This window comes from Pseudophryne corroboree, chromosome 8 (genome assembly GCF_028390025.1).
Source record: "Pseudophryne corroboree isolate aPseCor3 chromosome 8, aPseCor3.hap2, whole genome shotgun sequence".
NCBI classification, from domain to species: domain Eukaryota; kingdom Metazoa; phylum Chordata; class Amphibia; order Anura; family Myobatrachidae; genus Pseudophryne; species Pseudophryne corroboree.
Genome location: NC_086451.1, coordinates 204,417,656 through 204,430,439, shown reverse-complemented (window position 1 = coordinate 204,430,439; position 12,784 = coordinate 204,417,656). Strand labels below are relative to the sequence as shown.

The 12,784-nt window shown below is 47.1% G+C and overlaps 1 protein-coding gene across 1 annotated transcript in view; it reads right to left on the bottom strand.

The window, feature by feature from the left end:
• The window catches only part of LOC134947615 (adrenodoxin-like), a 213,264-nt gene extending 205,977 nt beyond the window's left edge, over window positions 1-7,287 (bottom strand). Inside the window, exon 1 of the mRNA XM_063935614.1 lies at window positions 7,016-7,287. Within this exon, the coding sequence (XP_063791684.1) occupies window positions 7,016-7,173 (158 nt within the window). The 5' untranslated portion in view covers window positions 7,174-7,287. The remainder of the gene's footprint in view (window positions 1-7,015) is intronic.
• Window positions 7,288-12,784: the final 5,497 nt, after the last annotated feature.

The window sequence follows — 12,784 nt, the reverse complement described above, 5'->3', positions numbered from 1 at the left end:
TACATAAATTTTCAATGCCCTGACTACGTCAAGTGACTTGGAATCCTCCAAGTCCCCCGTAGCCACAGGCACCACAATAGGTTGGTTCATATGAAACGAAGAAACCACCTTAGGCAAAAATTGAGGACGAGTCCTCAATTCTGCTCTATCCGCATGGAAAATCAGATAGGGGATCTTGTGAGACAAGGCCGCCAATTCGGACACCCGCCTTGCAGATGCCAAGGCCAACAACATGACCACCTTCCAAGTGAGAAATTTTAATTCCACCATTTGAAGAAGTTCAAACCAGTGAGATTTAAAGAACTGTAACACCACGTTAAGGTCCCATGGTGCCACTGGGGGCACAAAAGGAGGCTGTATGTGCAGCACTCCCTTTACAAAAGTCTGGACTTCCGGGAGAGAAGCCAATTCTTTCTGAAAGAAAATTGATAGGGCCGAAATCTGTACCTTAATGGAGCCTAATTTCAGGCCCATATCCACTCCTGTCTGCAGAAAGTGGAGAAAACGGCCCAGATGGAAATCTTCCGCAGGAGCATTCTTGGCCTCACACCAAGATACATACTTTCTCCAGATACGGTGATAATGCTTCGCCGTCACCTCTTTCCTAGCCCTTATCAGAGTAGGGATGACTTCTTCCGGAATGCCTTTTCCAGCTAGGATCCGGTGTTCAACCGCCATGCCGTCAAACGTAACCGCGGTAAGTCTTGGAACATGCAGAGACCCTGTTGCAACAGGTCCTCTCTGAGAGGAAGAGGCCACGGATATTCTGTGAGCATTTCCTGAAGATCTGAATACCAGGCCCTTCGAGGCCAATCGGGAACAATGAGTATTGTCCGCACTCTTTTTCGTTTTATGATTCTCAATATCTTTGATATGAGTGGAAGAGGAGGAAACACATAGACCGACCGAAACACCCACGGTGTCACTAGGGCGTCCACCGCTACTGCCTGAGGGTCCCTTGACCTGGCACAATACCTCCGAAGCTTCTTGTTGAGGCGTCACGCCATCATGTCTATTTGAGGAAGTCCCCAACGACTTGTTATCTCTGCAAAAACTTCTTGATCAAGTCCCCACTTTCCTGGATGGAGATCGTGTCTGCTGAGGAAGTCTGCTTCCCAGTTGTCCACTCCCGGAATGAAGACTGCTGTCAAAGCGCTTACATGATTTTCCGCCCAGCGAAGAACTCTGGTGGCTTCCGCCATTGCCACCCTGCTCCTTGTTCCGCCTTGTCGGTTTACATGAGCCACGGCTGTGACGTTGTCTGACTGAATCAGAACCGGTAGGCCGCGAAGAAGATTCTCCCCTTGACGCAGGCCATTGTATATGGCCCTCAATTCCAGTAGGTTGATGTGTAGACAAGCCTCCTGGCTTGACCATAGTCCCTGAAAAAAAATCTTTTTCCTCTGCGTGACTGCTCCTCATCCTCGGAGGCTCGCGTCCGTGGTCACCAGAACCCAGTCCTGAATGCCGAACCTGCGACCCTCTAGAAGGTGAGCACTCTGCAGCCACCACAGGAGAGACACCCTGGCCCTTGGGGACAGGCTGATTTTCTGATGAATGTGAAGATGGGACCCGGACCATTTGTCCAGAAGATCCCACTGAAAAGTCCTCGCATGAAACCTGCCGAAGGGGATGGCCTCGTAGGACGCCACCATTTTCCCCAGCACTCGAGTGCATTGATGAACTGACACCCTTTTCGGTTTCAACAGGTCTCTGACCATGTTCTGGAGTTCCTGGCCTTTTTCCATTGGGAGAAAAACCCTCTTTTGTTCTTTTTTCAGAATCATGCCCAAGAAAGATAGCCGAGTCGTTGGAAGCAATTGTGACTTCGGCAGATTGAGAATCCAGCCATGTTGCTGCAGCACTCTCAGGGAGAGCGACACGCTTTTCAGCAACTGTTCTCTTGATCTCGCTTTTATCAGGAGATCATCCAAGTACAGGATAAATGTGACTCCCTGCCGGCGCAGGAGCACCATCATTTCCGCCATTACCTTGGTAAAAATCCTCGGGGCCGTGGAAAGCCCAAACGGCAACGTCTGAAACTGGTAATAACATTCCTGTACAGCGAATCTCAGGTACGCCTGATGAAGGGGATATATGGGGACATTAAGGTATGCATCCTTTATGTCTAGTGACACCATAAAATCCCCCTCTTCCAGGCTGGAGATAACTGCCCGAAGCGATTCCATCTTGAATTTGAACTTTTTCAAGTACAGGTTTAGGGATTTTAAATTTAAAATGGGTCTGACCGAGCCATCCGGTTTCGGGACCACAAACAGGGTTGAATAGTACCCCTGCCCCTGTTGAAGTATTGGAACCTTGACAACCACTTGTTGTTGACACAGTTTTTGAATAGCAGTTAAAACTATCTCCATTTCTGGGGAAGAAGCTGGTAAGGCCGATTTGAAAAACCGGCGAGGAGGCACGTCTTCGAATTCCAGTTTGTAACCTTGGGACACAATTTCTATTGCCCAAGGATCCACCTCTGACCGATCCCCTCAGTGGAGCCCCAGCGTCATGCGGTGGATTTAGTAGAAGCCGGGGAGGACTTCTGCTCCTGGGAACTAGCCGTAGCAGGTTGCTTTTTCCCTTTTCCCTTACCTCTGACGAGGAAGGAAGAGCCCTGACCTCTTCTGGACTTATGCGACCGAAAGGACTGCATCTGATATTGCGGCGTTTTCTTTTGCTGTAGGGAAACATAAGGTAAAAAAGTAGATTTGCCCGCGGTAGCTGTGGAAACCAGGTCTGCGAGACCTTCCCCAAATAAATCCTCACCTTTGTAAGGCAAAACTTCTATATGCTTCTTTGAGTCGGCATCACCCGACCATTGGCGGGTCCACAGGGCTCGCCTAGCAGAAATCGCCATGGCGTTGGCTCTCGAACCTAGCAGACCATCGTCTCTCTGAGCATCTCTCATATATAAGACTGCGTCTTTAATGTGACCTAAGGTCAATAAAATGGTATCCCTATCCAGGGTATCAATGTCAGCTGACAAGGTATCCGTCCAAGCCGCAACAGCGCTACAAACCCAAGCCGACGCTATTGCCGGTCTGAGCAAGGCCCCCGTATGTGTATAAATTGATTTTAAGGTAGTTTCCTGTCTGCGATCAGCAGGATCCTTGAGGGCGGCCGTGTCTGGAGATGGCAGCGCCACCTTTTTGGACAAGCGCGTTAACGCCTTGTCCACCCTGGGTGAGGATTCCCACCGTAATCTGTCCTGCGCAGGGAAAGGATACGCCATAAGCATTCTTTTGGGAATCTGCAGTTTCTTGTCTGGAGTTTACCAAGCCTTTTCAAATAACGCGTTTAGCTCATGAGATGGGGGAAAGGTTACCTCAGGTTTCTTTTCCTTAAACATGTGTACCCTCTTGTCAGGGACAGAGGGGTCATCAGTGATATGTAAAACATCCTTTATTGCAATAATCATATAATGAATACTTTTGCCACCCTTGGGTGTAACCTCGCATCATCGTAGTCGACACTGGAATCAGAATCCGTGTCGGTATCAGTGTCTGCTACTTGGGACAGAGGACGTTTCTGAGACCCTGAAGGCCCCTGTGACACAGCCAAAGCCATGGATTGACTCCCTGTTCCATCCCTGGACTCTGCTTTGTCCAACCTCTGATGTAATAAAGACACATTTGCATTTAAAACATTCAGCATATCCATCCAATCATGTGTCGGCGTTGCCGACGGAGACACCACAATCATCTGCTCCACCTCCTCCTTAGATGAGCCTTCCGCTTCAGACATGCCGACACACGCGTACCGACACCCCCACACACTCAGGGATATATCTATATGGAGACAGTTCCCCAATAAGCCCCTTTGGAGAAACAGAGAGAGAGTATGCCAGCACACACCCAGCGCCAAATGACACTGGAAACAAGATTCCCAGATAAACAGTGCTTTTACATAAATATATGTATATCTATACACTCACTGCGCCTTACAAGTGCCCCCCCCCCCCCCCCCTCTTTTTTGCCCTGTGTCACCGTGTTCAGCAGGGGAGAGTCCGGGGAGCCAGCTTCTCTGCAGTGTGCTGTGGAGAAAATGGCACTGGTTAGTACTGTGGGATCAAGCTCTGCCCCCTCAGTGGCGGGCTTCGGCCCCGCTCAATTTTTCAATACTGGCGGGGGATTTTAATATATATTGCCTCTGCAGCCTATATATGCCTGTTAGCCAGTCCTAGAGGTTTATTATTGCTGCCCAGGGTGCCCCCCACTGCGCCCTGCACCCATCAGTGCCTGCAGTGTGTGTTGTGTGTAGGAGCTGCGCGTTACCTCAGAGAAGAACTGAAGTCTTCTGCCGCCTGTGAAGTCTTCTTTCTTCTTATACTCACCCGGCTTCTATCTTTCGGCTCTGTGAGGAGGACGGCGGCACGGCTCAGAGTCGAACGGCGAGGGTGAGACCTGCGTTCCGACCCTCTGGAGGTAATGGTGTCCAGTAGCCTAAGAAGTAGAGCCTATCATTTAAGTAGGTCTGCTTCTCTCCCCTCAGTCCCACGATGCAGGGAGCCTGTTGCCAGCAGTGCTCCCTGAAAATAAAAAACCTAACAATCTTTTTCAGAGAAACTCAGGAGAGCTCCCCCTGTAATGCACCCAGTCTCCTCTGGGCACAGGATCTAACTGAGGTCTGGAGGAGGGGCATAGAGGGAGGAGCCAGTGCACACCCATTCTAAAGTTCTTTATAGTGCCCATGTCTCCTGCGGAGCCCGTCTATACCCCATGGTCCTTACGGAGTCCCCAGCATCCTCTAGGACGTAAGAGAAATGGGGAATTGATGCTAGGGATGAAAGTGTTATACTCCCGTTGTATAAATCACTAGTGAGGCCACACCTTGAATACTGTGTACAATTCTGGGCACCATACTACAAAAAGGATATCCTGGAGCTAGAAAAGGTTCAGAGGCAGGCGACCAAACTAATTAAGGGCATGGAGATGCTGGAATACGAGGAAAGGCTTGCAAGGCTAGGCATGTTTACATTGGAAAAGAGGAGACTAAGAGGGGACATGATCAACATCTACAAATTTATAAGGGGACAATACACAGATCTTGCGCAGGACCTGTTTTTGGTTAGATCAACACAGAGAACTCGTGGACACTTGCTCAGGTTAGAGGAGAGGAGATTCCGCACAATACGGCATAAAGGCTTTTTCACGGTAAGGACGATACGTGTTTGGAATTCCCTGCCTGAGGGAGTTGTAATGGCGGACTCAGTGGCGGACTCAGAATGGATTAGATAAATTCCTAATGGATAAGGATATCCATGGTTATGGTGCATAGTCACGCACTATAGTTATTATAAAAAAGAGGGATAAAACGTAACGGCAGACATCAGCATCAGTCAAAATTTTATACCAAATAATCCTGCATAGGAGACCACAAATAGGTTGAACTCGATGGACAAATTGTCTTTTTTCAACCTTAGATACTATGTTACTATGTTACTATGTCACATCAGACTGCAATAGATTACAATTTACAATTTTACTACTGTATATAAAGCCATGAGCACCAGAAAACGGATGTGGTATGTTAGGTAGACTAGACTTAGGTCGCCAGTGTCTAGGTCGACCACTATTGGTCAACAGTAAGTAGGTTAACATGGTTTCTAGGTCGACAGGGACTCTAGGTCGACATGAAAAAAGGTCGACTTGAGGAGGGGTTTGTGTCGTTTCGTAGAGTGACCGGGAACACCAATTAGTGCACTGTGTCGCCTCGCATGGTTCGGGCAAGGTGTCTCGCTCCGCTACCGCTGCGTTCGGCACAGGTTACTGTTCCCAATTGTAGTTCATGTGGATCATAAAGTATGAAAAAGTTCACAAAATGAAAAAAATAATGTGAAAAACTCATGTCGACCTTTTGTCATGTCGACCTAATACATGTCGACCTAGAGTCCCTGTTGACATAGAAACCATGTCGACCAACTTACTGTCAACCAATAGTGGTCGACCTAGACATTGTTGACCTAAGTCTTGTCGACCTAGAGACCAGATCCCCCAGAAAACACAACCGGCATAAAAATACACTAAGGCTAGGTATACACTTGCCGATACATCATTCGTACAGCTGACAAATGCTATATCGCCTGGACCATCAGCCAGTGTGTTCACACAATATATCAGTGAACTACATCATATACATATATATCACATCGGCCGTGCAGCATGACAGATGCAGATATTCAGTACCTTGCAGATATATCGTGACCAGCCAAACAAAATATCAGCTACAGAATCCATTTAGGGCATATTCAGATGGGGTCTACTGGTCAGACATATTTGGCGGACAGTTGGTTAGTGTGAAGCCAAAACATTGTGCATAAACCTTGCCAATCGTTAGTGGATGGCTGAGCCATTGGCCAAGTGTGTACTCAGCAATGACTCATAGTCGCACACTATTTGGCAGCATCCCCCAGCTGCATTACACGCTTGAACACAAATATGAATAACCACTGGTATTCTGTATGCCCCCCACACTGAATGCAGTCTACACCATCAGCAGTATCACCTATACATCAGTCTGAAATCAGCTGGATCTCTGAGTATGCTAATCTCTGAAAAGCCCACAATTCCATCTCTATACCTACGGCACACTTATCTCTTGTTTAAGTGCCCCATTGCCGAATAGCTACATTCACTAAGCCACAAGTGAAGTTGCGGATGAGTTCTGTATGACTCTGTATAAAATCAAGTTGTTCTAAGTTGTGTATGCAAAAATAGTGGTACCATCCACAGAGTGGACTTGTGTGCAACTGTGAATCAAGCCATAATTGTGAGAGCCAATGGAGATACCTAGTCACATCATTTTATACAGCATAATCACATTTAGAAAGAGAAATCAGCTAACATTTCTAAAAGTATAAGTAGCACTGGAAAGGTTAGATACTAGTGAATTAAACCCCATACCAACTCTCTGAATGGATTTTCCACAATGTATTTTCCGTTTTACTATTGCTATTGCATTTCTTCCCAGCACAATTCCCATTTATGTTTTTTGTTGTTTTATTTACCCAGTGTTGGAATTGGCATCTTGGCATCTGGCAGAGGATGTGAAGCCCCTCACATAGTAATTAGGCTGTGCCTGGATCGCAGCATGATTCCTAAAGCTCCTGTGACCATGATGACTTTTCAGAAGTGTCCGCAAGAGTCCAGGGGCACGGCGAGCCATATTCAAGGAGAAGTCCTGGCTGAAGGTTGCTTAGCACTTTGTCAGTAACCGACTGGAATGTCAGATATAAGGAGAGCAAATATTATCCAGATGGATCCATCCCACTGTGGGTGTTACACTATGTATGATAGATAGACAGACAGTAACACACACACACACACACACACACACACACACGTCATACCATCTCTCCTCACATTCTTATCATGAAGATCAGACTCACAGACTCACAGACTACAGAGTCAGTATTCAAATGTTCTTTAACAGTAGATTAGGAAATACCATATCAGCATTTTTATTTTACGACCCAGGGTACATATGCTTACAGTACAAAATCCAAGAAACAAAATGTTGCAGCTGTACAGGTAGAAGCACAATATAACACAGAAGATATTAAAGTATATAAAATGTTAATAGTAAAGAAGGGCTTAAAAAAGGTCTTAATATAAAGGAACTGTGGAGAAGATAGATAGATAGATAGATAGATAGATAGATAGATAGATAGATAGATAGATGTTTTTCATTTTTACTGGCACTTTAGTAGTTATTAGGTATTTGATTAGATACAGTGTAGCACTTTTCTTGCTGCTTGCTTTTGTTGCAGGTTATATATTTTTATTGTCATAACGTGAAGCAACCAAGACTTAACACTTAATTTTCATAATAAGAAAAAGCTTATTTCCCTGTTCATTGTTACAACAGGCACCTATTTATATGTAAAGAAAGGGAAGAGACCATGGGTCTAATTTAAATCTGATCGCAGCAGCCATGGGTCTAATTCAGATCTGATCGCAGCAGCCATGGGCCTAATTCAAATCTGATCGCAGCAGCCATGGGCCTAATTCAGATCTGATCGCAGCAGCCATGGGCCTACTTCAGATCTGATCGCAGCAGCCATGGGCCTAATTCAGATCTGATCGCAGCAGCCATGGGCCTACTTCAGATCTGATCGCAGCAGCCATGGGCCTAATTCAGATCTGATCGCAGCAGCCATGGGCCTAATTCAGATCTGATCGCAGCAGCCATGGGCCTAATTCAGATCTGATCGCAGCAGCCATGGGCCTAATTCAGATCTGATCGCAGCAGCCATGGGCCTAATTCAGATCTGATCGCAGCAGCAAATTTGTTAGCTAATGGACAAAACCATGGGGGTCATTCCGAGTTGATCGCATGTAGCAAGTTTTTGCTGCCCGTGCGATCAACTAGACGCTGCCTATGGGGGGTGCATATCTGCATAGTGCAGCCCTGCTATGCAAAAAAAGGTTCCTGTAAAAGAAGATCAGGGTAAGAGTTACGTACCCTGTGCGATCGTTCCAGCGATGCAGGTCCCGGAATTGATGTCAGACATCCGCCCTCCAAACATCTGGACACGCCTCCGTTGGACTCACCACTCCCCGAAAATGGTGAGTTGCCGCCCGGATCCGCCTTCCTCCTTTCAATCTTCTTGTGGTCGCCGCTGTGACCGCTTTCTTCGTTCGTAGTGTTGCTGCCCAACAACATGCCTGCACAATGCGGCTGCCGTACATGCGCAGTTCCAACTCGATCGCACAGCTGCCAGGAAGTGCAGCGTGCGATCGGGTCGTAATGACCCCCCATGTGCACTGCAGGTGTGGCAGATATAACATTTGCAGAGAGAGTTAGATTTGAGTGGATAATATTGTTTCTGTGCAGGGTAAATACTTGCTGCTTTATTTTTACATTGCAATTTAGATTTCAGTTTTAACACACCCCACCCAAATCTAACTCTCTCTGCACATGTTATATCTTTCCCCCCTGCAGTGCACATGGGCCCTCATTCCGAGTTGATCGCTCGCTGACGTTTTTCGCAGCACAGCGATCAAGTGAAAAAGCGGCAAATCTGCGCATGCCCATGGTGCGCTAAGTGTTTTCCCACAAAACTTTGTAGTTTTACCCAAGCTCGAGCAACGTTTTTCAGTCGCTCAAGTGTTCGTAGTATGATTGACAAGAAGTGGGTGTTTCTGGGCAGCAACTCTGCGTTTTCAGGGAGTTTGCTAAAAAACGCAGGCGTGCCAGGCAAAAACGCAGGTGTGGCTGGAGAAACGGGGGAGTGGCTGGCCGAACGCAGGGCGTGTTTGTGACGTCAAACCAGGAACTAAACAGACTGCAGTCATCGCAAGATAGAAGTAGGTCTGGAGCTACTCAGAAACGGCATGACATTTTTCATGTGCAGTTCTACTAATCTTTCATTCGCACTTCTGCTAAGCTAAGCTACACTCCTAGAGGGTGGCGGCTTAGCGTTTGCACTCGGAATGAGGGCCATGGTTTTACCCAACTGCTAACAAATTTGCTGCTGCGATCAGATCGGAATTAGGCCCATGTCTGCATAGTAACAATTATATGCATGCAGGATACACATAAACTCTTGATTGCCATGCAGTCATTCTATATGTACTTTACATGTGACTACTTCTATATGGATTAGTGTACGTGATTACAGTCATAATGTCGACATCAGACTGTACACGGTTGTGATGTAAACTTGGTTAAAATGTCAACATCATAAATGTCGACATGATGGGGTTGTAAGAAGTGTTTAGGAATAGACATTAAAAACGTCTATTAAAAAAGTGCCGACATAACGACCATATGGGCATGTGGAAATAGGTAATCCTACTCACTGCTTTGGGTACAATATACAATATATCAGGGTACAATACAGGTTGAGTATCCCTTATCCAAAATGCTTGAGACCAGAAGTATTTTGGATATCAGATTTTTCCGTATTTTGGAATAATTACATACCATAATGAGATATCATGGCGATGGGACCTAAGTCTAAGCACAGAATGCATTTATGCTTCATATACATCTTATACACACAGCCTGAAGGTCATTTAGTAAAATATTTTGTATTAAAATAAGAATTTACTTACCGATAATTCTATTTCTCATAGTCCGTAGTGGATGCTGGGGACTCCGTAAGGACCATGGGGAATAGCGGCTCCGCAGGAGACTGGGCACATCTAAAGAAAACTTTAGGACTATCTGGTGTGCACTGGCTCCTCCCCCTATGACCCTCCTCCAAGCCTCAGTTAGGATACTGTGCCCGGACGAGCGTACACAATAAGGAAGGATTTTGAATCCCGGGTAAGACTCATACCAGCCACACCAATCACACCGTATAACCTGTGATCTGAACCCAGTTAAAAGCATGATAACAGAGGAGCCTCTGAAAGATGGCTCACAACAATAATAACCCGATTTTTGTAACAATAACTATGTACAAGTATTGCAGACAATCCGCACTTGGGATGGGCGCCCAGCATCCACTACGGACTATGAGAAATAGAATTATCGGTAAGTAAATTCTTATTTTCTCTAACGTCCTAAGTGGATGCTGGGGACTCCGTAAGGACCATGGGGATTATACCAAAGCTCCCAAACGGGCGGGAGAGTGCGGATGACTCTGCAGCAGCAAATGAGAGAACTCCAGGTCCTCCTCAGCCAGGATATCAATTTTGTAGAATTTTACAAACGTATTTGCTCCTGACCAAGTAGCTGCTCGGCAAAGTTGTAAAGCCGAGACCCCTCGGGCAGCCGCCCAAGATGAGCCCACCTTCCTTGTGGAGTGGGCATTTACAGATTTTTGGCTGTGGCAGGCCTGCCACAGAATGTGCAAGCTGAATTGTACTACAAATCCAACGAGCAATAGTCTGCTTAGAAGCAGGAGCACCCAGCTTGTTGGGTGCATACAGGATAAACAGCGAGTCAGATTTCCTGACTCCAGCCGTCCTGGAAACATATATTTTCAGGGCACTGACAACGTCTAGCAACTTGGAGGCCTCCAAGTCCCTAGTAGCCGCAGGCACCACAAATAGGTTGGTTCAGGTGAAACGCTGAAACCACCTTGGGGAGAAACTGAGGACGAGTCCTCAATTCCGCCCTGTCCGAATGGAAAATCAGATAAGGGCTTTTTCAGGATAAAGCCGCCAATTCTGACACGCACCTGGCCCAGGCCAGGGCCAACAGCATGACCACTTTTCATGTGAGATATTTTAACTCCACAGATTTAAGTGGTTCAAACCAATGTGACTTTTGGAACCCAAAACTACATTGAGATCCCAAAGTGCCACTGGAGGCACAAAAGGAGGCTGTATATGCAGTACCCCTTTTACAAACGTCTGAACTTCAGGGACTGAAGCTAGTTCTTTTTGGAAGAAAATTGACAGGGCCGAAATTTGAACCTTAATGGACCCCAATTTCAGGCCCATAGACACTCCTGTTTGCAGGAAATGTAGGAATCGACCCAGTTGAATTTCCTCCGTCGGGCCTTACTGGCCTCGCACCACGCAACATATTTTCGCCAATTGCGGTGATAATGTTTTTGCGGTTACATCCTTCCTGGCTTTGATCAGGATAGGGATGACTTCATCTGGAATGCCTTTTTTCCTTCAGGATCCGGCGTTCAACCGCCATGCCGTCAAACGCAGCCGCGGTAAGTCTTGGAACAGACAGGGTCCTTGCTGGAGCAGGTCCCTTCTTAGAGGTAGAGGCCACGGATCCTCCGTGAGCATCTCTTGAAGTTCCGGTTACCAAGTCATTCTTGGCCAATCCGGAACCACGAATATAGTGCTTACTCCTCTCCATCTTATCAATCTCAGTACCTTGGGTATGAGAGGCAGAGGAGGGAACACATACCCTGACTGGTACACCCACAGTGTTACCAGAGCGTCTACAGCTTATTGCCTGAGGGTACCTGGACCTGGCGCAATACCTGTCGAGTTTTTAATCATGTGGAAGACTTCTGGGTGAAGTCCCCACTCTCCCGGGTGGAGGTCGTGCTGAGGAAGTCTGCTTCCCAGTTGTCCACTCCCGGAATGAATACTGCTGACAGTGCTATCACATGATTTTCCGCCCATCGAAGAATCCTTGCAGCTTCTGCCATTGCCCTCCTGCTTCTTGTGCCACCCTGTCTGTTTACGCGGGTGACTGCCGTGATGTTGTACGACTGGATCAACACCGGCTGACCTTGAAGCAGAGGTCTTGCTAAGCTTAGAGCATTGTAAATGTCCCTTAGCTTCAGGATATTTATGTGAAGTGATGTCTCCAGGCTTGACCATAAGCCCTGGATATTCCTTCCCTGTGTGACTGCTCCCCAGCCTCGCAGGCTGGCATCCGTGGTCACCAGGACCCAGTCCTGAATGCCTAATCTGCGGCCCTCTAGAAGATGAGCACTCTGCAACCACCACAGGAGGGACACCCTTGTCCTTGGTGACAGGGTTATCCGCTGATGCATCTGAAGATGCGACCCGGACCATTTGTCCAGCAGGTCCCACTGGAAAGTTCTTGCGTGGAATCTGCCGAATGGGATTGCTTTGTAGGAAGCCACTATTTTACCCAGAACCCTTGTGCATTGATGCACTGAGACTTGGCTCGGTTTTAGGAGGTTCCTGACTAGCTCGGATAACTCCCTGGCTTTCTCCTCCGGGAGAAACACCTTTTTCTGGACTGTGTCCAGGATCATCCCTAGGAACAGAAGACACGTCGTCGGAACCAGGTGCGATTTTGGAATATTGAGAATCCAATCGTGCTGCCGCAACACTACCTGAGATAGTGCTACACCGACCTCCAACTGTTCCCTGGATCTTAC